Source organism: Enhydra lutris, unplaced genomic scaffold (genome assembly GCF_002288905.1).
Source record: "Enhydra lutris kenyoni isolate GAN:26980312 unplaced genomic scaffold, ASM228890v2 scaffoldscaffold25, whole genome shotgun sequence".
NCBI classification, from domain to species: Eukaryota; Metazoa; Chordata; class Mammalia; order Carnivora; family Mustelidae; genus Enhydra; species Enhydra lutris.
In genome coordinates this window covers 5,748,244-5,774,543 of record NW_019154109.1, presented here as the reverse complement: position 1 = coordinate 5,774,543, position 26,300 = coordinate 5,748,244, and the positions used below count along the sequence as shown (strand labels likewise).

Here is a 26,300-nt window from a genome sequence, read left to right as displayed (position 1 = left end):
TCCCGTACCTTTAGCTTCCACCTTTTAGGCAGATGATTTCCACATTGCACTCTGCCCCTGCGACTCTGAGGAGTCCCAGATCAAAGTCAGGATCTCAGGCACAAGACTTGCCAGCTATGAGACCCAATTTTCCTCACCCCTTACAGGGTCAATTTCCCACTCTAAAACATGGTGATAATACAGCCCTCAGGGTGTGGCTGTAAGTACATTGCAGAGTAAAAAGCACTACCCAAATGTTGTTATAATCCCCCAAACTAAACATAATCTCTCTTACTAGTGAATACCATTGACAACATTTATATCTCTCATGTGACATGTATTTTATTCATGTACATGCCTTCCTATTCCCCTGTATGTCCTAGATGTATCCAACGAAAAGCATTTATTTAATGAACATGAATGCCTGTCCTGTGTCAGGCGTCACGCAGAGACTTAGGAGTAAATGATAAACCTGGAGTTCCCAGCCAGAATGATGAGTGCTACAACAGAGGTAAGTATGAAGTGCTAGAGGGATACAAACAGGGGAGCAATTATCATGGGGTGGGAGAACAGTGAAGCAATCCACTCCTTTTCAGTTTTTTATATAGAAAAACCTAAAGAAGGGCTCTTCATTCCAGTAAATCCTATAGCTTGTAACAGAAATCAGTCAATAAACATTTGATAGTCAGAAATGAATTCTAAGGTGCAAATAAATGTTTAGGGGTAGGAAAACTAAGGGCATGTTTGGGGAAATCAAGAAATCCAGCTTGGCTAGTAGATGACACTGCCTATGGATAGCACTGGAAAGCTTAGCTAGAGATAGATTATGGAAGATCTTGAAGGTCAGGCTACAGGATTTGGGATTTACTCTACAAGCAAAGATGGGAGTAGCGAAGGAGGTCGTAGATGGTTTCTGGACAGGGCTGTAATATAATCAAAGGGAGCTGAGGGTGTTTTACTCCAACCACAATGCAGAGATGGGCTGCAGGGACCAGAGACCTGAAGCATGGGAACATATCACGAAGCAATTACAGTAGTTCAGGGAGCTCCCTCCCATTCTTCAAATACCTTGGTAGCTAACAAAGTGATCTAGCATAGAGCAAGACCAGATAGTAATTAATTCCTGAAGCTTAAGACATGTAAGTCCTCAATAAATAATAAAAACATAAAAAAGATGAACATTTACAAATGTTGGTAGGTACTAGACTAGCATTTCCAGATTAAGTTGTGCTTGCTTAATAATAGAAATTCAAGGCTCCATGAGTAAAAAGTCCTCTCCTATGCTATAAACTTAGTTGGTATCTATCTTCTCTAATACAATCAATGATCTTTAATTTCCTTTGGTAACATTCAGTGAGCTAATACTAATATACTAATATAAATCAGTGAGTGCAGGACACATGTACTATAAAACTTCAGTTATCATTGGGGCGCCTGGGTGGCTCAGTGGGTTAAGCCTCTGCCTTCGGCTCGGGTCATGATCTCGGGGTCCTGGGATCAAGCCCTGCATCGGGTTCTCTGCTCAGCAGAGAGCCTGCTTCCCCACCCCCCTGCCTGCCTCTCTGCCTACTAGTGATCTCTGTCTGTCAAATAAATAAATAAAATCTTTAAAAACAAAACAAAACAAAACCTTAGTATTGTTAACTTCCAGTTATCCATGAGAGCTATTCTGTTGCCGTTGAACCTCTATTCAGTAAAACCCAGAATCTCTTTTCTCAATGTCTGCCTGACTATATATCAAAACCAATGGGTACTTCTGCAACTTGTGGATCTAACCATGTTCAGCACCTCACTCTCACTGTTGGGCTTCCATATGATAACCTTAAGAAATGCCATATGAAGCATATATAATATCAATAAGAGTCATAAAGGTAAATATGATTTTGTTCCTTCTTCAATCCCCAACTCAGGAACTGAAGGAGCTTCACATAATCAGAAGGAAAATGAAAAGATCTTGGGATTCTGTATAGGGAATCAGAGGAACCTGAAAACTAAATGCAAATTTTCACCAGCTGGTTAAAGATACTTGACCAAATATGACTGCAAGATCTCACCTTCTCAGCCTATTGCATATTTGGTCTCTATACCCTACCAACCTGAGGTCAGAGAGTTGGCTCCTTTACACAAGAATTTTGATGCGCAGGAGGGAGGTGGGTTGCGGCACACCTGGGTGGCTTAGTCAGTTGAGCATCTGACTCTTGATTTCCCCTGGGGTCATGGCCTCAGGGTCATGGGATCAAGAGCCCTCTTGGGCTCTACTCTCAATGCTGAGTGAGCTTGAGATCCTCTCCCTCTCCCCCTCCCTGCCTGCTCGCAAGCACACGCTTGGGTGCTGACTCATTCTCTCTCTGTCTCTCTCAAATAAATAAATAAATATATAAATCTTTTTTTAAAAAAGGAATTTTTGTGTGTGCCTTGTCATATGGCTACATAGAAACTAATACACATATTCTAACCTAGCTCACTGGCTTTTACAACCAAGTTTTCACTCAAAATTTGGTATCTTATCTTGGAAAACTAAACTTAAAGAACTTAAAGTCCTCTAAGGCCTCCTAGCTCTGATAAGCAGTTATCTCTCTGCATTATGGAAACAGAAGACCTTTGCTACCAACATCTTTACATTACCTGCTTCCTTCTCAGTTTCTGACTCAGAAGCTTCATCTTCACCTTCCTCCTCCTCTGAGCTGGAGCTGCTGGACTCTTTGCTTTCTTCCTCCATTTCTTGGGACTTGGGTACCTCTTCTTCATACAGCATCTTCTCTTTGCTAATTAGAGATGATGATTTGAGTGTAACTCAGAAATGGCAAACTATTTAAGTTCATTGACAATCAAACATAAGGAAAACAAATCCATAAACTTCTGTGTAAAAGCAATAACAGAAATACATCAAATCCTTCTTCACATTCTTCTGAATCCTTGGGTTTTTGCAGACTAAGGTTCATACTTTCGAATATGACTGAAGTAGATCTAGCCTGCTCAACATACAGGAAAAAGGAGGGCTATGAATCTTGACGGTGATGAAGCAGGTAAATGTTTTTAAAAAGTCACTTAACAAATGTTTACTGAGTGCTCATTACCTGCCAGGAACCAAGCTGGTTACAGTGATAAACAAAACACACATGTCCCTGAGTTCAGAGCACTTACAGTTAAGGATGTAGCTAGGACTAAGAACTCCTAAGCTGGGGGGGAAATATGTTGTACACTGTCTCAATTAATTTCTAAATTAAAAACATCATCACCGGGACACCTGGGTGGCTCAGTTGGTTAAGCGGCTGCCTTCGGCTCAGGTCATGATCCCAGCGTTCTGGGATCGAGTCCCACGTCGGGCTCCTTGAGCCTGCTTCTCCCTCTGCCTCTGCCTGCCTCTCTGTCTGCCTGTGCTCACTCTCTCTGACAAATAAATAAATAAATAAAATCTTTAAAAAATAAAAAATAAAACATCATCACCTGGGGCACCTGGGTGGCTTAGTTGGTTGAGTGTCTGCCTTTGGCTCAGGTTGTGATCTCAGGGTCCTGGGATCAAGCCCCATATCCTTTGTGTTGGGCTCCCTGATCATCAGGAAGTCTGCTTTTTCCTCCCTTTCTGCCCCTCTCCCTGCTCATGCTTGCACTCTTGCTCTCAAATAAATAAATAAAATCTTTAAAAAAATAAATTAAATAAAAAACAACAACAACACATTCATCCATCCTCAGTGTCTCCCTCATGTATCAATGCCAGCTCTTTTGCCCCTCAAACTTCCCACATGTTTAAAGATCATTTGGTTTAAATTGAACACAGTTTCCTTCCTGTATAAGTTCTCAAGCTAAGTATGTCACACACACATATGCACCCAAACACAGCAGAGCTCATTGCATTTCTCAAGCCCCGTATGTCTTACTTCTTAAAGAGTCCACTCTGCAGCTTGCTGTTCAGGTCTGACTCAATGAGCTTATTCCGTGTCTCTTTTTCACTTCGAAGCTGGAAATTGAGAAAACAGAGAGGAAAGGGAAGAAGCTGACTATTGGTAAAAATCAGCAGCAATGAGAAGAACTCAAAATGGTACTGTCATTCTGCAGAAGACAGGACTAACACCAAAAGGGGAAGAAAGAACTGAGAAAGAGAGAAACCCATCAGTTGGGTCTCCTTCGAAGAAAATGACAGACAAAAATCCTCATCCAAGGTTTGAGAAAAACCATGGTGTTAGAGCTTCAATAAAACTGTCTGTATCAAATATCCAAACTCAATCTTCAAAAAAACCCTGGCTTCTAGGGGAGGCTGGCTCGCTCTGTCAGAAGACCATGCGACTCTTGATCTGGGGTTTGTGACTTTAAGCCCCATGGTGGATGTAGAGAGATTACTAAAATAAAATAAAATAAACTTTAAAAAGAAAAAAAAAAAAGCCTGGCTTCTGATGAATTAAAAAAAAAAAAAAAAGGAGGACTACCCTATGACCCAGCGATTGCACTACTGGGTATATGTCCTAAAGATACAAACGTGGTGCTCCGAAGGGGCACATGCACCTGAATGTTTATAGCAGCAATGTCCACAATAGCCAAACTATGGAAAGAACCTAGATATCCATCAACAGATGAATGGATAAAGAAGAGGTGGTATATATATACAATGGAATACTATGCAGCCATCAAAAGAAATGAAATCTTGCCATTTGCGACGACGTGGATAGAACTAGAGAGTATAATGCTTAGCGAAATAAGTCAATCGGAGAAAGACAACTATCATATGATCTCCCTGATATGAGGAAGTGGAGATGCAGTGTGGGGAGTTTGGGGGGTAGGAAAAGAAAAAAATGAAAGAAGATGGGATCAGGAGGGAGACAAACCATAAAAGACTCAATCTCAAAAAACAGACTGAGGGTTGCTGGGGGGAGTGGGGGGCGGGAGAGGGTGGTGGGGATACGGACATTGGGGAGGGTATGTGCTATGATGAGTGCTGTGAAATGTGTAAACCTGGCGATCCACAGACCTGTACCCCTGGGGATAAAAATACATGATATGTTTATTTAAAAAAAAAAGAAAAAAAAAGGAGGAACTTTGAAAGAATTCTTTATGACCATATCCTGAATTAGGCTGGCAATAGTTCTCAAGGTAAAAAACAGGTACCAAAGGGGAAATAACTCCTTAGAATCAATTATCTGGTATTTAGATACATGCTCTAGACAAAATGAGTTTATATCCCTGGACCCCAAAGTTATGCAGGGAGCAAAGAGAAGCAGAAATGTTATTTAGTGAAAATATCATTTATGTTCAAAAACCAAACCATGCTGGGTAAAGAATACATTGAAACTCTCTATTATTTTCATAATTTCTATGTGGTTCTAAAAATTATTTCAGAATAAAAAGTTTAAGAAAACAACAAAAACCTAACTAAAAGAAGCATACAACTTAGGAAGGCTGATTCTGCAAGATAACAGCCCAGATAGTGTGTGGTAAGTCCCAAGTTTTAGCCTAGGTTCCATAGGTTACCAAAGAAAACAAAATGAACTATTAAGTTGTGTTTGTCTGAGCTTTATGTATGCAACTGTCCCACTCAGCCTTGAAGTAACAAGGATCTTCCCTCTACCAGTCCAGACGTGGTGCTGTACATGTGTGAGGTGGGATACAGTTGACCTGTGCCACCAGGGAACTCCATAGTTATTTTTTTCAGGACTGCTCTAAACTTCTCTCCTTTGTCCTAAACTTGAGTTCACACGCCCTAGTCACAACTCATGCAAAGGAAAACACAAAGGAAAGCTAGTGATTTTTTTCTGTCCTACTCATCTCACTTACAGGTAGAAAATATGAATTATTTACTGTTTTTTTAGATATTGGGTGGGTTTTTTCCTTCCGCAGTCTGTACATGAGTACGATACTTAGGTAGTTCTCCTGTATAGCACTAATCAACGTAACGGTACATATAAGCAAACAATAGAAGATTTAGAATGAGAAGGGAGAGGAGGATTGAATTCTGGATATCTGATGAATCCTAAATATGAATCACTGACCAAGTATTGTCCAATACAAAAAGACAGGTTTAGTTTTTTTAAAATTTTTATTTATTTATTTTTTATTTCTTCTCAGTGTTCCAGAATTCATTGTTTATGCACCACACCCAGTGCTCCATGCAATACATGCCCTCCATAATACCCACCACCAGGCTCACCCAAACTCTTTAAGAAAGAAATATATTTCTGTCTGTAATGAATTTGCTTTAAATAAACGTGTCCTTTCAGTCAATAAGGGGAGAAAAAAGTTATAAGATGTCCTCTACTCTATCTAGTACTCCCTATTTGGAAAAAACTTTGAATATACCACATTCACTTCCTAGAACTCAAGGGTAATTATTGGTTTGCTGTTCTCATCATTTTTGACTTTGAGCTGCTTGAAGGCTAGCTTATAATGAGTAAACTTTAACAACAATGGTTTCTGGGATATTTTCTAACAGACTGTTGTTAGTCCCTGAAGGGAACAGTTGTTATCTCTGAAATGTAGATATGTCCATTTCAACTCTCAGCAGACATAACTGAAACAAGGTATGAGATACCTGCACTGTTATAAAAGCTTTAAAGCATTAACCAAAGACTTACCATATTCTGCTTCTTCTGGAGCATCTCCAAGTGCTCCACAACACCCTCATCAGCAACATCAAATGGTGTCTGGCCCTGGCACAGAAAAGGGGGTGCCATGATCAAAAGAAAACAGAAGTAGTGATGTTGTGACTTTATCAGAGAACTATTCAATACTCACTTTATGCCTTTGTTCCAGTGATAGCTACTTCCTTAACTTATCTACTCTACATTATAATAATGCCTTCATCTATCACAGAGGAAACTTAACAAGAAACAGCAAGTCTGCTGGGGAACCTGGGTAGCTCAGTTGGTTAAGCGTCTCTTGATTTTGGTTCAGGTCATGCTCTGTGTGTGGAACCCACTTAGGATTCTGCAGCCCCTCACACACACACACACACATCTTCACCCACGCACACTCTCTTCCTCTAAACCAAACCAAAACAAACAAAACACATCAAATCTTTTAAATACATGTTTTTATATTTTATAAAACAGGATTGAGGAAATCACCAAATTATCTCTAATGCTTACTGCACCTCGGCATATAATCAATTGAAATCTCTATTTGTACCTGTTCTCAAATGGTCTTACTTAATATATATAATAAATTCAATAAGGGGCTTTTAAAAGCCTCAGAAGGGGGTCCAGGGCTCATGTGCACTAAAGATTAAGTCACAGCAGTCATGTCCCTTTAAGTGAGAGAAGGGTATCTCTTTTAGGACACATTGGCGCAGTTCAGGACCCTAACCCATAATCTGGGGGTGAAAGCTGGGTTCAGGAGAGATGTGAAGCAGGTAGAACAGCTACGAAGTAAAAAGCCTGTCTCTGTATTCCTAGAAAATCAATAGATGTAGGGATAAGAATTCTAAGGCCTCTAAAGTTCCTTTGGTGAGGCTGAGTAACTATTTTCAGCCAGACTCAAGGATCTTTGTCATTATAATGATTTTTTTTGATGACTAGATGAGAGTAGAGCTCAGCGATCAAAGTCCTTGAATTAAAAATAAAATAAAATCCTTCATAACGCCACCATAGACAGTAACCTTAAGATTTCCCAGAGCTCATTTTGGTCAAGGGCAAAAATTTCTTTTCCAATTGATTTTAGGGGCTTCAATATAAATAGAATCAGAACGCTGATCAGTAGTTTTATTTTACATAGCTAACACTACTGTGTTGGTAATGGGGCAGGGGGGAGGGAGAAGGGTGCAGGGAAGAGAGCCAAAAGCTACTCGGGATACGTATTTCCCTAGACAGGAAGCCCGGCCATTTAACTGAAACTTTGAGCCTTTCGTTCTGGAGACCCAGCCACCAATTTTACTCCCTTTTAGAGGGTCAGGCATACTAACCAGTTTGTTCCTGATATCCATGTCACAGAGTGCTTCTGCCAGGATGGAGCAAGCCTCCTTCACTCCCCAGTGTGCAGCAGCATGGAGGGGAGTCCAACCATCATAATCCTGAACATTGAGTTCATAGCCAGCCTGGATTAAAAGTCTAAGAAGAAAACCCCAAACAAGACACTTACACTCTCTATATTATAGTTTTCTGCCAAATAAACTAACACCTAATTGATATTCAGACTTCGGCCCTGAACCACTGGGAAATTGTGATTACTTCTGGCCTCTAAGGCACAGCTCAGGCTTCATGGTTCCTACACTGAGAACCAACCACAGACAGCAGTTATCAACCACCCTGAAAGGTCATAAGGTATTTCCCAGGCATATCCATGTTATACCACACAAGCGTAGTGTTTAGAAAGGTGTATCCCTTTGAGAGTCACCAAAGCCTGATTAAATTTGCCAAATCACAACTCTGTTACAAGGTATGTTTTCCATTTCCCAGTATGGGGAGGAAAGAACATCTAGAATGAGAGCTCAATTCTCCTCTGGGCTCTTTACTTACTAACTTTCTAGTTGATATTTGCAGGATCCCATATATTTACTGCAGACTCTCAAACTCCCAACTCTGCAAAGTATTTGCCTGGACTTCTTGCTAACTATCAAAATCTGTGTGCATGGAGGAAGAAAGGTATGATTCCTGAGACCCCAAAATGCACTGGCCTGACTTGAGGTCACCCATATCATGGGCCTCCAGACACCTTCTAAGAAATGACCAGAATATGAATGTCACTCTCAGGCAGAAACAGTACACTGACGTATTGCCACACCCATTAGAAACCCCATATTCAGTGGAAAGCGAAGCACTGGAAGAGTCTGGCAACGACCACACACACAATGCTATCAGCTGCGAGCATCCGGGAAAGCCTGTCAACCCGTAAGGATCAAAAGCTACATATAGCATGTACGGACAAGGAAAAAATGGAACAGGCAGAGTAGCAGAATCCAAATCCCCTCTTATCAGTTTAACTACTCCACTCTAACTGGACACTGCACATTCAAGATCTGTACCCTTAATCCAAAGAGCCCAGAGAAATTAGCTCTGTCCAAAAAGGACCCAAATCACAAGTCTGTCCTGTATTACATGTCACCAGGGGAGGAGACTGCTGGGATAGTAACGATAAGTCACAGCACTGGAAGAGATCATGTAAGGTCATCTTCTAGGCCAGTACACCTCATCTGTTTCTTAGTGAGAAGCTAGAGTGACAGTAGGAGGGTGGGAGACCAGCTATGGGTTATTATCAGCAAAATATAAGAAAAGACTGCGTGATTAGAGAGGAAAACAATAAGGAAACACGTTGTAGTTGAAAATCTAATTCACCCCGCTTCCAAACCCCAGCTCATCTTCTCCCAGTCTGGCAAACTCCTGATTGACATAAATGGACGATACCTGAGGACCTCCGAGTAGCCTTTGGCAGCAGCCACATGGAGGGCCGTGGCCCCGGAGCGAGGCTGCCTTACGTCCTCAATTTTCCCGCTGTTGAGCCACTGGCGGGCATCCTGTAACATCTGTTGTTCCTCTTCTTTTCTTGACTGCTCTAGATCAACTCCTGCAGAAACCAGACAGCCAGCATTACTCAGGGTCCATTTAAATCTGACGGGGTATTTTCCTTAGATTCTAAACACATCATAAATAAAACCACAAATAATGGTTTAAGTCATCAAGTTGGGTATTCATTAAATTTATTTTTTATTTAGAAGAACAATGACATTTATACACACATTAGTAGTTTTATCAGGGTTAAAGCATCATTTTAAATACGCTGTGATGGCAGATCCATTAAAGTAACATGCTTAAAATGGTTTTCAGTTTTAAGAACATAAAGACCGAAGTGGACTTTGAGTTTTGTGTTATAGTATTTATACAATGCTCTACATTTCAAAGACCTTTTACATGTTTTACCATTTTAGTTTCCTAACAATCCTTTGAGGTAAATGTAACAGATATCACTATCACCATTTAACAGATGAGAAAATAACATAGAAACGTGCCTCGCTCAAGACCACAAAACACATTAGAACTGTCATTAGAAACCTGGCACCCCAGGTGCCTGTCGTTCTTTTCCACTTACTAGTCCATAAGCCTGGTATCAAAAAATCTTAGATTCAGGTATGATATACTTTAAAAAATAATCTACCTCTAATGTTCATTTCCACATGTAGGGAAATATACTTACTTGAAGCCATATAATCTAGAGCAGCTGAGTAGGTCACGTGCAGTTAAAGCTTCTAAGGGAATGTAGCTTTTGTTTCGCTTTAAAACATTATAGAGGAACTCCAAAAAGTTCCTCTCTTTAGCCAGAAACTCTCCAACATTTGTGTGCCACTGAAAAGGGGCTGCGATGGGGCATTCCCCCTTCCATAAAATAATAACATGATCATTGTACAGAAATCAGTTGCATTTCTATACACCAACAGTGAGACAGAAGAAAGAGAAATTAAGGACTTGATCTCATTAACAAATGCACCCAAACCATCAGATACCTAGGAATCAACCTAACCAAAGAGGCAAAGGATCTGTACTCAGAAAACTATAGAATACTCATGAAAGAAACGGAGGAAGACACAAAGAAATGGAAAAATGTTCCAAGCTCGTGGATTGGAAGAACAAATATTGTTAAAATGTCTAAGCCACCTAGAGCAATCTACACACTCAACGCAATCCCTATCAAAATACAATCAACTTTTTTCACAGAGCTGGAACAAATAATCCTAAAATTTGTATGGAACCAAAAAAGACCCCGAATAACCAAAGGAATGTTGAAAAAGAAAACCAAAGCTGGTGGCATCACTCTTCTGGACTTCAAACTCTATTACAAAGTTGTAATCATCAAGACAGTATGGTACAGGCCAAAAACAGACACATAGATCAATGGAACAGAATAAAGAGGCCAGAAATGGACCCTCAACTCTATGGTCACTGATCTTTGACAAAGCAGGAAAGAATATACACTGGAAAAAAAACCAGTCTCTTCAACAAATGGTGTTGGGAAAATTGGACAGTCACATGCAGGAGAATGAACCTGGACCATTTCCTTATACCGTACACAAAAATAGACTCAAAATGGATGAAAGACCTAAATATAAAACAGGAATCCAACAAAATCCTTGAGGAGAAGACGGGCAGCAACCACCTTGACTTTGGCTGCAGCAACTTCTTGCTAAACAGGGAAGGGAAAAACAAAGGCAAAAATGAACTACTGGGACTTCATCAAGATAAAAAGCTTTTGCACAGCAAAGGAAATAGTCAACAAAACCAAAGACAAGACAGAATGGGAGAAGATATTTGCAAATGACATATCAGATAAAGGGCTAGTATCAAAAATCTATAAAGAACTGATCAAACTCAACACCCAAAGAATAAATAATCCAATCAAGAAATGGGCAGAAGACAGGAACAGACATTTCTGCAAAGAAAACATCCAAATAGGCAACAAACACACGAAAAAAGTGCTCAATACCACTCCGCATTAGGGAAATACAAACCAGAACCACAATGAGATACCACCTCACACCGTCAGAGTGGCTAAAATTAACAAGTCTGGAAACTACAGATGTTGGCGAGGATGCAGAAAAAGGGGAATGCTTCTACACTGTTGGTGGGAATGCAAGCTGGTGCAGCCACTCTGGAAAACAGCATGGAGATTCCTCAAAAAAGTTGAAAATAGAGCTACCCTATGCCCCAGTATTTGCACTACTGGGTATTTACCCCAAAGGTACAAATGTAGTGATCTGAAGGGGCAAGTGCACCCGAATGTTTATAGCATCCATGTCCACAATGGCCAAACTATGGAAAGAGCCCAGATGTCCACTGGTAGATGAGTGGATAAAGAAGATTCGGTATCTATATACAATGGAATATCATGTAGCCATCAAAAATTGAAATTGTGTCATTTGCAATGATGTGGCCGGAACTAGAGGGTATTATGTTAAGTGAAATAAGTCAATCAGAGAAAGACAATTATCATATAATCTCACTAAAATATGGAATTTAAGAAACAAGGCAGAGGATCATAGTGGAAGAGAGAAAAAAATGAAAAAAGATGAAATCAGAGAGGGAGACAAATCGTAAAAAACTCTTAGGAAACAAACAGGGTTGCTGGAGGGGAGGGAGTTGGGGGGATGGGGTAACTGGGTAATGAATATTGGGAAGGGTATGTTTTGTAATGAGCACTATGTATTATATAAGACTGATGAGTCACATACCTGTGCCCCTGAAACAAATGATACATTATATGTTAATAAAAAAATATCAAAAAATTACCAAAAAAATGGCATGTCCCAAATACAAACATACCCATCCAAAGAGTTCTATACTCATGAGCAGGCTTTATCTGAGCTTGGTCTACTCCCAACTAACTTCCTAAATGAAAACCTGTGAACTACCCTAAGGATTATCTGCCTGATTTGGAGAGACAGATGGGATGAAAGGGTAAGCAATTTACTTCTTTTTTCCCCCAGCATCACTGAGATACAATAAACATAAAACACTGTGTAAGCTAAATTTGTTCATGTTGTTTTGATATTTATATATTGCAGAATGATCACTACAATAAAGTTAATTAATAACAATATCATCTCACATAATTATTTCTTTTTTGTGCTGGGAACATTTAAAATCACTTGGCAACTTTCAAGTTCATAATATAATACTGTTAATTAAAGTTACCATGCTGTACATTAGATCCACGGAACTTATTTTATAACCAGAAGTCTGTACCCTTTGACCAATATCTCCCCATTTATCCCCATCCCTGGCCCCTGGAAACCACCATTCTACTCTCTTTGTTTCTTCTTCTGTCTTATTTCATTTAGCATAATGCCCTCAAGGTCCACCCACGTTGTTGTACATAGCAATATTTCCTTCTTTCTTTTTTCTCATGGGTGAATAATATTCATACACACACACACACACATACATATGTATATATGTGTATATATATATATGGATATTATATATTATAATGATATATTATGTGTATATATATAATATCCATATATATATATACACATATATACATATATATGTGTGTGTGTGTGTGTATGTGTGTGTGTATATATATATATATCTTTATCCATTCATCCATAGACTGACACTTAGGTTGCTTCTGTATCTTGGCTATTGTGAATAATGATGCACTGAAAAGAGGAATACAGATATCTCTTTGAGATTTTTTTTTTTTTAAGATTTATTTATTTTAGTGGGGAGGGGCAGAGGGAGAGGGAAACAAGTAGACTCCCTGCTGAGCAAGGAAACTGACGTGGGGCTCAATCCCAGGACCCTGAGATCATGACCTGAGTTGAAGTCAAGAGTCAGCCGCATAAACAACCAAGCCACCCAGGCACCCCTTTCTTTGAGATTTTAGTTTCATTGCCTTTGGATATATACCTTGAAGTGGGACTGCTGGGTCATATAGTAGTAGTATTTTTAATTTTTTGAGGAAATTCCATGCAGTTTTCCATAGTTGCTATACCAATTTACATACACACCAACTGTGTACAAGAGTTCCCTTTTCTCCACAGCCTTGCCAACACTTACTATTTCTTGTCTTTTTGATGACAGCCATTTGAACAGGTATGAGGTGATCTCTCCCAGTGGTTTTGATTTCCCTGATGATTAGTGATGCTGAACATCTTTGCATGAACCTGTTGGCTATTTGTACATCTTCTTTGAAAAAACGCCCATTTTTTTTTTTTTTTTACTATTGAGTTGTATGAATTCCTTCTGTATTTAACAAACATATGATTTGCAGATATTTTTTTCCCATTCTGTAGAATGTCTTAATTTTGTTGATTGTTTCTTTTGCAGTGCAGAAACTTCCAGTTTGATGTGGTCCTGCTTATTTATTTTTGCTTTTATTGCTTGTGCTTTTGGTTTCATATCCCGAAAATTATGGTCAAGACCAATGTAAAAAGGAGGTTTTTCCCCATGTTTTCTTCTAGGAGTTTTATAGCTTCAGGTCATATGCGTTAGTCTTAACTCCATTTTGAGTTAATTTCTGTGAGTGTTTTAAGATAGGGGTCTCATTTCATTTTTCTGCATGTGATTATATTCAGTTTTCCCAAAACCATTTATTGAAGAGACTAGCCCTTCCCTATTGAGTCTTCTTGGCTCTCTTGTTCAAATAGTAGTTAACCATGATATGAGGGTTTAATTTTGGGCTCTCCGTTCTGTTCCACTGGTTTATGTATCTATATTTATGCCAGTACCACACTGTTTTGATTACTATAGCCTGGTAGTATAATTTTATCATCAGGAAGTATGATGCCTCCATCTTTGTTCTTTTTCAGGATTACTTTGGCAATTAGGGGTCTTTTGTGATTCCATACAAATTTTAGGATTTTTTTTCTATTTCTGTGAAAAATGCCTCTGAAATTTTGATAGGGATTGCACTGAACCTATAGATGGCTTTGGACATTTAAACAATATTAATTCTTTCAATCCATGAACATGGGTGGATTTCCATTTATATGTGTCTTCTTCAATTTCTTTCTTTTCAGATCTTTTGCCTCTTTGGTTAAATTTATTCCCAACCAATTTATTGCTTTTGATGCTAACAGCTTTTTGGTAGTCTTCAGGATTTTCTGTATCTGAGATCATAATCATCTGCAAACAAAATTTTAGTTCTTCCTTTCTGATTTACATGCCTTTTATTTCTTTATCTTGCTTGACTACTCTGGCTAGGACTTCTAGTAATATGTTGAAAAGAAGTGATGAGAGTGGGTACCCTTGTTTTATTCCTGACCATAGAGGAAAAGCTTTCAACCTTTCACCATTGAGTATGATGTTAACTGTGGGCTTGTCATATATGGACTTTATGATGTTGAGATAATTTCTTCTATATCCAATTTGTTCAGAATCTTTACTATGAAAGGTTGTTGCATTTTGTCAAATGCTTTTTCTGCATCTGTTGAGATGATAATTTTTACCCTTCATTCTATTAATGCTGTGTATCATATTTATCGATTTATGTAGCTGAACCACCCTTTCATCTTAGAGATAAACTCCACTTGATCATAGTGTCTGATCTTTCTTTTGTGCTGCTGAATTTGGTTTGCTAATATTTTGTTGTGAATTTTTGTACCTATATTCAGCACGGATATTGGCCTACAGTTTCCTTTTCTTATACTGTCCTTATCTGGCTTTGGTATCAGGGTAATGCTGGCTTCATAAAATGAGTTTGAGAGTGTTCTCTCCTCTTTGTTTGAAAGAATTTGAGAAGGAATGGTATTAATTCTTTAAATGTTTGGTAGAATTCACCAAAGAAACCATCTGGTCCTGGGCTTTTCTTATTGTTTGATTACTGACTCAATCTCCTTATTTGTTATCAGTCTGTTCAGATTTTCTATTTCTTCCTGATTCAGACTTGGTAGGTGGTAAATTTCTGGGAATTTATCTATTTTGTCTAGGTTATCCAATTTGTGGGCATATAGTTGTTCACAGTAGTCTCTTACCATGCTTTGTATTTCTGTGATATCAGTTGTAATGCCTCTCCTTTCATTTGGTTTTATTTTAGTCTTCTCTTTTCTTCTTAGTCTAACTGAAGGTTTGTCAATTTTATTTATTTTTTCCAAAAAAAACAGCTCTTAGTTTCATTGATCTTTTTTCTTTTTTTGTGCTGGTCTCTGTTTCATTTATTTCTGCTCTGATCTTTGTTATTTCCTTCCTTCTGTTAATTTTGGGCTTAGTTTGTTCCTTTTTCTATTCCTCTGAAATGTAAAGGTGAGTTGTTTATTTGAGATACTTCTTTTTTCCTAATGGAAGCATGTCACTATAAACTTTCTACTAAGAACTACTTTTGCTGCATTCCTTAAGTTTTAGCATGCTGTGTTTCCATTTTTGTGTGTTTCAAGATATTTTTAAATTCTTCTTTTGATTTATTCTTTGACCCACCGGGTGTTTAGTAGCAGGTTGTTTAATATCCACATATTTGTGAATTTCCCAGTTTTCCTCTTGTTATTGATGGAATATTCTATATATGTCTATTAGGTCCATAGGGTCTAGAGTATAGTTCAAGTCCAATGTTTCCTTGTTGGTTTTCTGTTCAGATGACCTATCCATTTTGCAAGTGGTGTACTGAAATCCCCTTATATTACTGTATTATCATCTATTTTTCCCTTCAGATCTGTTAGTATTTGTTTAATATATTTAGGTGTTCAAAAGTTGGGTATATATGTATTTATGACTTATATCTTGATGAACTGAAAGAGGTATCTGATTGAGAACATACCAGAATTCCACACAGAGAACAGTGCTACAAAGTTAAGCATACATTTGAACACCTCTTCCAACATAGCATATTCCTTAACTGAAGAGTCAGAAATCAAAATAGAAAAGTTGGTTTCTTGGAACACCTGAGTGGCTCAGTCAGTTGTCTGGCTGGTGATTTAGGCTCAGGTCCTGATCTCATGGGTGGTGAGAGCAAGTCCCACTGGGGCTCTGCACTTAGTGGGGAATCTACTTGAGATTCTCTCCCTCTGCCCTCCCCCTTCTCTCCCTCAAATAAATAATTTTTTTTTTAACACAAGAAAAGTCGGTTTTCTAAATCAAAGCTATCTTAAAAAACTGTTTAAAAAAAAAAAAAGTATTTGTAAATTGTGATGTCTATCTTAGCATAAGGCCGAGTGGGACTGAATGGTAAACTAAGTATAAAGTTCTTTAATTCAAAGGGCACAAAAATTATACACAGGAAGGCAGTAAAAACAAGTATTTACTCCACTAGAACATCATTATTTTAAGGCACTGGCATACTTTCCATAAAAAGCCAGATATTAAATATTTTCCGCTTTGTGGGCCATTCTGTCTGTTCAACTCTGCTGTGGTAGTGCAAACGCAGCTTTCAGTAATATGTGAACAAATGGATGTAGCCAGCCTTGGCCTGCCTACTCTAAAGGTTCGTATCAGGAAAGGCCACTGGAGCTTAATCTTCTGGAATAAAGTGCAGACTGTAGGTAAACTAGTTTAACAGAAAGACTAAATAAACATCGCCACAAATCATGTCCACAAAGTTTTTTGATGGTTCTAGCAAACTTCCAAAAACCTGTTCTCCTTGCCATCTGACCATTTGCAATTAAAAGAACCCAGAGACTTCAGGAAAATCCTGACTTACTCTCTGATATGGATTCTTCTGAAAATTAAAGTAAGTATTAATAGAGTTTATTCTTCTAAATAACAAACTACAGAATAATTGTCATGGTCAGTATGGTTAAGGATCATTTCAGAGGTTATAATACTTTTATCAGCACCACTTTTAGTTCTCATCAAGAGAAAAGATACAAAGTCATCAACAGAATTTCACCAATACTCCAATTTACACTATATATCATCCTTTCTTTAGACTTCACAATGTGTAGCAAAATCCAGTATCATGTCCACACAGTGATAAACTTCATGCTCCTCATCAGTCTGATTTATATTATCAAAGAATACTCAGGTCACTCCCAACTATTCAATGCGTATACACCCTTGTATATGGCAAAAACAAGGAACCACCGGTCATCCTTTTGACATCTGGCCAAATGAGTGAGTTATTAAGAGGACACATGATTTTGGTGATTGATAGTCAAGATACCCAATGCTGTGGAGACAGATCTAATCCTCTCATAATATGATAATGAAAAACTCTACTCAGCAAATGGATTATTTTCTAAGTAGCAATGTTTGAGAGTCTCTCCTGGCCCCCTGGAATCACTTAGGTTACCTTGCTTCTTCACTTGCTCCAGAAGAAGATCCTTCATGGCAGGCTCTTCGGCAAGGTCCGAGGGGACTTCACCTTCACTATTCACAATACCCACGCTGGCTCCATGGTTAATGAAATACCTGCGTAGACAAGATCCAGGATCTACATTATCTCGGTCAGTCTAATATTGATTTATACTTGTGCATATCGTCTTCTATGCAGAGCAAGGCCACTGTTTTGGGGTCTTAAATATGGTCCCAGATAACATGTTCCATTGTTATTTTCTAACTCCATTAGCCTTCAATAGTTAGGACTGGAAGCTTCTCTATTTCATGATGAGCAATACCAACAAGCAAGATTTCTTTCACACTCATATTCCTAACTTCCGTCCTCTCACTCCTGTTGGATAGCAAGAGATTTTCTAAATACCTTAAAGAAGACATGCAGCCATAAAAACTCACCCACCATCTCTGAGGTCCAAAGACAGATTCCCAAAAGGATTTATACACTTGAATATTGGCAGTAAGAGCCCTCAGAAGATATATAAGGAAGTAATTCTCACAAAAACTTTCTCAATGCCGCATTAGAGTATATTAAGTAGTGCTGGGTATGAAAACAGAAAAGTAATGAAATAAAATGTGCATGAATCTGCCTAAATTATGCCTCTATAAAACTTTCCCTTCAACCAGCCATCTACATGAAACTTTCTACACTCTAAGAGGAAACTAAATTACTTAGGAAATAAATAGTTAGGGGTGCCTGGGTGGCTCAGTGGGTTAAAGCCTCTGCCTTCAGCTCAGGTCATGATCCCGGGGTCCTGGAATTGAGCCCTGCATCGGGCTCTCTGCTCTGTGGAGAGCCTGCTTCCTCCTCTCTCTGCCTGCCTCCCTGCCTACTTGTGATCTCTCTCTCTCTCTCTCTGTGTGTCAAATAAATAAATAAAATCTTAAAAAAAAAAAAAAGAAATAGTTAAATTCTAAACAATTAGATTCTATATTGAAATACAATAGTCAATCCTGAAGAAGAAAGGTTTGATCATTTTAATATCCTAAATGGATCCTTTTTGATTTTCAAAGTGCTTTCACATAAAATTACATAATGTGTCAGGCAATTTTAAGAAGTAGACAATATGGGGAGTACCATCAGCACAAGAAATTGAGATTCATACATGTTATTTTCCTAAAATCATGGAAGTGGCAAATGACAAAGGTAATGGCCCCAGCCTCCCATCTTCAGGTCTAGTTCATCTGTTCACTAGATCAAGTTGCTTTTGGGCCAGTGAGAATCCCAGTAATGCTGGGAACTCTACCAAATACTCAGAGTATTTAAAGAGGGGAAAGAAATACTATTTAAATCAATTTCAACAAAGTGGTGAGCATTTATTGGTCCCCTACTATGTTTAAGGCACATTTCAGATATCATAGATTTTCAAAAGATAATCAAGACTGTCACTATACTCAAAGAGCTGGCAAAAGAGAATCAACAAAGACTATATTGAAATCATGTTTTTGTTTTCTCAGTGCCTAGTACCTGGTATAACGGAGCCTCAATAAATGTGAATTTCTGGATTAACTGCGCATATATAAAGTGCAAAAGCACTCAAAATTCATCTCATTTTCAGTTCTCCCTGTCCTTCCCTCACAGTCTCAGAGGATGAGACTTTTTTCAATTCAAAGGTTAATTCCCTGTATCTGCTTTCTTAATTCTATCAAGTACCAGTCCTCTGTTCATCAATTACTCCTTCACTTCCACATATTCAATAGTTTCTCTCTTCTGGTTCCTCAACTTCAGGTCAAAGAAACATTTAATTACACCTCCCCCACCCTGAAAAATCAAAATGGAAATAATCTACAGAGTAAGCACTCAGTAAATGCTTTTTGGGATGGGGCGCCTGGGTGGCTCAGTCGTTAAGTGTCTGCCTTTGGCTGAGGTCATGATCAAGCCCTGCATCAGGCTCCCTGCTCAGCGGGAAGCCTGCTTCTCCCTCTCCCACTTTCCCTGCTTGTGTTCCCTCTCTAGCTGTGTCTCTCTCTGTCAAATAAATAAAATCTTTTAAAAAAAATGCTTTTTGGATCAAGCTGTACCCTACACTTTAATCAAACTGAACTACTTGATGTTCCCCCAAACATCCCACTCTCACTCAGCTCTCTTCCACAGCTCAAACAGTTTCCTCCAACTGGATGAAACACCCTCCCTTGTCATTTTCCTTCTAGAAATTTCGTATTTCAATGTCCATTTGAAATGTTTTTGCCTTCATGCAGCCTTTGCTTGTTTTCACCAACTGAATTTTCTGTTTGCTTCCTTTAACTCCACCCTCCCCCCACAGTCCTCCCCATCACCAATTCTGGACCTCTGCCAAGACACTATTGATGCAACTGTCCAATTAGGCTGAAAGCTAGTTGAGGGCAAGAACTGTATCTTCCTTACTGTTATCATTGCTATGACATTCTGATAGCATCTCTACTATCTCGGCACTACATAAACATTACCTGAAATAAATGAAACATCTTAACCTCTCTGCTCTGACATTTACTCCATCCCTTACTAGATCAGGCACTGTATAACGGCCCCTGTTTTTCCTTTTCTGACATGCTCTTACGCTCATGATCAAGAAGACTCATTTCTAGAAAGCAATCTGGTTCACCATGAATCAGAGATTATGGTTAATCAAATCTACCTTTCTAGACCATTTTTAGGAAAAAAAGAAGTAAAAACCTGTTTAGTTTCCCACTTTTACCTGAGAAAGAATAAATATCAATCTATAAAGTAATATTTACTTTACCCTTGAGAATCTTTATAGTTATCCAGAGGCTCAGAAATACCCATTAGCTCAATAAATACGTCCTTAGAAAATAAAGCCCTTCTAGTGTCTTCCTAACTCATAATTGATATATTTTTACTACTATCTAAAGGAGGAAGAAAGAAAATTTAATGTGTTTAAAAACTGAGAATAAATTAGCATCCCAATAAACTATAAAGTCAAACTAAATGCTGTAACCTTGGCTCTATCTGTTGCTTCTAAGTTAAACACTTATTGGTAATAAAAATATAAAATATCCAGCTAACTAACAGTAAGCCTGGACTCAAATTAAAATGAGAAAAATAACAGCCTCTAAACCTCTTTTTAAAAATATACCATACTGAGTTCAAATATGAGACAAAAAGGTAATGGAATATGAAATAGAATGCATTTCTTTCTTTTGTTTTTTTTAAGATTTTATTTATTTATTTGAGAGAGAGCGAGAGTGAGAGAAAGCATGAGCAGGGTCGAGGGAGCCAGACCGAGAGGGATAAGCAGACTCCCTGCTGAGCAGTAAGCCTGACACAGGGCTCAATCCCAGGACCCCAGGATCATGACCTGAGCCAAAGGCAAAGGCTTAACCAACTGAGCCACCCAGGTGCCCCTTAGATTCTTCCTAGAAAGCTAGTTTGCCTTTTGTTTCCACTCCCTTGAAATTTAGAATTCCTATGATTCAGAGCATAAGGGTGTAAAACTTAAGATCTTTAAAATTAAAAAAAAAGAAAGAAAGAAAGAAAAATGACCAAGGGCTAATCTTACCTAAAACACTGTTCATAGGACCTAAGGTAAAGCAACCAAAATGAATTACATAAACAGTGGTGTTCTTTTCCATTGTACAGAAAATAATCACAAATAAGTAAATAATGACAAGGTCAAAACCTGTCTAATAATGATATGCATAATGAAAGATAAATGAAAGAAGGCCATCCCTAACCATCACCCCATCTATACAATACAGTCTAGTCTAGATCATCACTCTCCTGATCAGACTTTGATATGTCTAATGAGTAATAATTTATATGAGGAAATAGTAACTCTTACCGATTCCTTTCACTCAAGGTAATATTTATTTGGGCAGGAGACTGTTAAATTTTGAACTTATTTCCAAAGGAATCGTGTTCATCCAGAGAGATGAATTAAAGAAATCACTGTAAAAAGGCATTTACAATCATTTTCTGTACTCAGCTTCACAAAAAGAAGTGAAAGAAAGAGACCCCATGGACAATGCCAGCACAAGTGATCCTAATTCCAAGCATGAGCTCTGCTTGTTACCTTCCAAGAGAAAAAAAGTGGAATTCTTGAATGTAATGAGATTCGGTAACTTAAAAATCACCAACAAGCTACCTGAACAAACAATAAAATATAAAAAATGAGGTGCTAGAATGTTCTATAACTGTTTCTTAAATAAATTTTTTAAAGTAAAAAACAAAATCTATGAGGAAGCCACCATAACTCTTAGACATCAGAATGCTGGCATTAGTGGTAAGGCTGAGTAAGAATCAGTGCCTTTCCTATGAGACTCTGAAAAGAGGGTAGGCTAAGGGATGAAGAGATGACTGATTTTTACTAAATTAGAACAGGGAGAAGAACTGAGACTAAAGAAAATGGCATTGTTCGTTTCTGTTGGCTTTGGGACCAGTCCCGTTGTCCACTTTTTAGAACAAGCAGCCCAAACACCAGCACCACTGCCTAGTGTTTCTCTGGCTCTGACTCTTCCATTGTTTAACTTCTCCCACCAAGCATCCCCGGCTCAAAAGCAAAACTGAGACACAGGCTCTCCCCCAGGAAACCTGGGCAAATGAGATTGTGTGGGAAGCCATTTCCAGGCCTCCACAGAGCTGCCAACAGAATCCTCCCTGCTGTTTGCTGGATAAGAGAAATATAATAGAGCTCTAATTATACGGAAAAGTGCCTTAAAACAAGCATCTGATTTGCAAAGGATCACAGAATATCATGATTTTATTTAGTGAATTTACCTTATCAACCTAAATCTACTCTTATCTAGAATATACTCAACCGTCTCATTTTAAAGATGTTTTAACTGCTAAGCCTCTTTCCTATTTATTTATTTATATATATATTTTTTAAGATTTTATTTATTTATTTGACAGAGATCACAAGTAGGCAGAGAGGCAGGCAGAGAGAGAGAGGAGGAAGCAGGCTTCCTGGGGAGCAGAGAGCCTGATGCAGGGCTCGATCCCAGGACCCTGGGATCATGACCTGAGCCAAAGGCAGAGGCTTTAACCCACTGAGCCACCCAGCCTCTTTCCTTCGGAGGTGCCTGAGTGGCTCAGCTGGTTCAGTGTCTGACTATCAGTTTCTGCTCAGGGCAGGAGATCAGGGTCATGAGAGGTGCTGCAACTCAGCAGGGAGTCTGCTTGAGATTCTCTCCATCTGTCCCTCCCCCAACTCACAGGCACACTCACTCTTGCTCTCTCTATTTCAAGAATAAATAAATAAATCTTAAAAAAAAAAAAAAAAAACCTTCAAGGGTGCTTGGCTAGCTCAGTTGGTGGAGCCTATGACTCTTGATCTTTGGGTTGTGAGTTCAAACCCCATCTGAACGTAGAGATTATGTAAAAAGAAATAAACAGAGGTGTCTGGGTGGGTCACTTGGTTAAGTGGCCAGCACCTGATTTCGGCTCAGGTCCTGATCTCAGCGTAGTGAGACTGAGCCCCATGTTGGGCTCCATGCTCAGTATGGAACCTGCTTGAGATTCTCGCTCTCCCTTTGCCTCTGCCTCTGTCCCTCCTCCTACTTGCATGTGTATTCTCTCTCTCAAAGTAAGTGAAATCTTTAAAAAATAAATTAATTAAATTTTTAAAATAAATACATAATATAAAAATAACAATAACCTTCATTCCTTCATTCAACATTTATTTAGTACCCCTTGTATACCAGACATGATGTGGCCAGGATTCTTCTGCCCAAAACAGGGACAAGTGGCTGTCATGGAGGTCAGGAGCTATCTATGTGTCTTAATAAACATACCCATTCCACTAATGTGGAGAACACATGCCAAACCCTACCCTTCCTTTGTTCCATGTTTAGGCTCATTCTTCTGCTATTAACTGTATGGGTATTGTGATCAGTATGCAGGAATTCTCCACCTTCATTTGTACTGAGCACTGATTTTTTTTTTCTTAAACAATAAAACAAGTTTACAAAGAAGTCCAGAAAAAATCTCTAGGCCTGCCCACATATTTGTGACCCAGAGAGTTCAACAGAAGCCACCTCCTAATAGCTCAGCAAGTATGAATTACCGGAGAATAGAAACAAACAAAAATTTTCAACTACAAAACTGTGGATTTGGGGCACTTGGTTGGTCAGTTGGTTGAGCAGATGACTCCTGGTTTTGGTTCCGGTCATGATCTCATGGGTCATGAGATGGAGCCCCATGCTGGGCTCTGCGCTCAGCGGGGAGTCCACCTGAAGATTCTCTCCCTCTGTCCCTCCCCTGATTTGCACTGTCTTTCTTTCTCTCGCTCTAAAATAAATAAATAAATATTAAAAAAAATTGTGGATTTAGCAGGTATATAAAAACACAGTATCAATTATTTCTTAAAAATTATTCAACCTCCCACTTTTATAATTTGTAATATAAATGATAACTATTTATGAATTCAAGTTTTTAAGAGTAGAAGAGAAATGAAGGCTATTCCTACAAATAATCCAAACCCAAACAGAGACTCACTCTGCTATGTTGAGATAGCCACAGGAAGCTGCTGCATGAAGAGGTGTCCAGCCCTCGTTGTCCTGCTGGTTTACATTGGCCCTGTTCTCCACCAGAAACTTCACCATGTCCAAATTTTCATCAATACAGGCCTGAAAAGAAAAGTCCATTCATTGACTCAACAAGTACTTACTGAGTTCTACTATGTGCCAGACACCGCTCTGGGTATTGACAATATGGCAGCTGTAATAGCATATTAATTTCTATTTCTTGCATGCTGACAGAAGTGTCCAGAGGATGACTTCTAAGCTTTGTGATTTTATACAAACCCCTGAATTGTCTGGGTGCCTCAATATCTCAGCTGTAGGGATGCCTGGGTGGCTCAGCTGCTTGAGTGCCCAACTTTTGGTTTTGGCTCAGGTCATAGTCTTGGGGTCATAGGATCAAACCCCGCATCAGGCTCCGTGCTCAGTGGGGAGTCTGCTGGAATTCTCTCTCTCCCTCCCTCTCACTCATGGGTGCACATGAATGCACTCTCTAATAAATAAATAAGTATTTAAAAAAAAAAAAAACCTCAGCTGTGAAATAGGTAGAACGATACTTAATTTTATTTACAGTACTATTAGGATTAATTATGAAGTGATTTCCAAAGTACTATAAATGGATGAGCTGTTTCATCATCATAATATAAAAAAGGACATGCTAGAAACCACTCATCTGCTTATGAATTTCAAAATAAAACAGTCACACAGAATCAAATGCAATTTTCTCAGTAGGAAGCTATAGTTTTAAGATTCTAGGGTTGCCACACAATCCCCACTTTGGTGAGGAAGGATGAGGTGATCATTTCAAAGTGAAGAAATGTACTTTCTTTTCATGTATTTTTTGAATGGCTCCAAACAATATGGCAAAGTCCATGTGTCTTGTCGTTATGGATGGTTAAGGATCCTCAGCTGCCCATCTCACAGCAACAATTAGGAGAAAGCAGAGGAGCTCTTTGAATAGAAACTTTAGGCCTACCATAAGCCTAAAAGAACCAATAGCAAATAGCAATGAGATCTGCAGACCAAAAGGCTGCCTTAACTTATCTATAGAACAAAAAGGAGGAGGTAAAATGTCCACATTGATAAAGGCAGTCATTATCAAGACTTTGATGGTTCTAAAACAGCTGGAATAATTCAGGACCTAGAAACAAATGAGACTCCTTTTTTTTTTTTTTTTTTTAAGATTTTATTTATTTACTTGACAGAGTTCACAAGTAGGCAGAGATCCCAGGACTCTGGGATCATGACCTGAGCAGAAGGCAGAGGCTTTAACCCACTGAGCCACCCAGGTGCACCGAAACTCCTTTTTTTAAAAAAAACTTGTCTTTAAATCCCCTCCGTGGGGGTTGGGTGGATGTGTGGTGGGAGTTAAAACTCCAGCTGAGAAGCTATTATCAGATCAAAATGATTTTTCTATAACAATATTAAGACATTATTTGCCCTTTTCACTGTGCTGACATTTACACTAAGGATACAAAAGGTATTATGGGTAAAACTACTGGTGCCTTAATATGAATCAAGGCAGTACCATCAAAGGATACTAGTACTCACTGTATTCTTCCCTATCACACACTCACAGTTTAAAACAAAACAGTTTCATTTAAGAATGACCTTGATGGGGTCACCTGGGTCCCTCAGTTGGTCAAGTGTCTGCCTTGGGCTCAGGTCATTATCACAGGGTCCTGGGATTGAGCCCCACTTCGGGCTCCCTGCTCAGTGGGGAGTCTGCTTCTCCCTCTCCCTCTGCCCCTACCCCCTGCTCATGCTCTCTCTCTGTCTCTCTCACTTTTTCTCTCTCTCTCTCTCCCTCAAATACATAAATAAAATCTTTTTAAAAAAAAGAATAACCTTGGTAAAGCAGTAAAATATTATTAATTTCATTAAATCTCAATCCTTGGCTATAAGTCTTTTAAATATTTGTGTGACATAGGAGGTACACATAAAGCACTTCTGCTGCATCCCCAAGCATGATGGTTGTCTCCAAGAAAAAAGCACTTGTGGGATATCTGGGTGCCTCAGTCATTGAGCATTTGCCTTCGGCTCAGTTCATGATCCCAGGACCCTGGATCGAGCCCTGAATCGGGCTCCTTGCTCAGTGGGAAGCTTGCTTCTCCCTCTCTCACTCTCCCTACTTGTGTTCCCCCTCTTCCTGTGTCTCTCTCTGTCAAATAAAAAATAGAATCTTTT

At 38.8% G+C, this 26,300-nt stretch overlaps 1 protein-coding gene across 5 annotated transcripts in view; it reads right to left on the bottom strand.

The window, feature by feature from the left end:
* LOC111151011 (protein phosphatase 1 regulatory subunit 12B) overlaps positions 1-26,300 on the bottom strand; it is a 215,369-nt gene that overhangs the window by 136,508 nt on the left and 52,561 nt on the right. For all 5 annotated transcript variants that reach the window (XM_022508707.1, XM_022508709.1, XM_022508710.1 and 2 more), the window contains exons 2-8: positions 24,091-24,221; positions 17,617-17,735; positions 9,306-9,465; positions 7,868-8,012; positions 6,543-6,617; positions 3,858-3,937; positions 2,605-2,744 (exon numbers count right to left, since the gene is read on the bottom strand). In XM_022508707.1, coding sequence (XP_022364415.1) covers positions 2,605-2,744; positions 3,858-3,937; positions 6,543-6,617; positions 7,868-8,012; positions 9,306-9,465; positions 17,617-17,735; positions 24,091-24,221 — 850 coding nt within the window. The remainder of the gene's footprint in view (positions 1-2,604; positions 2,745-3,857; positions 3,938-6,542; positions 6,618-7,867; positions 8,013-9,305; positions 9,466-17,616; positions 17,736-24,090; positions 24,222-26,300) is intronic.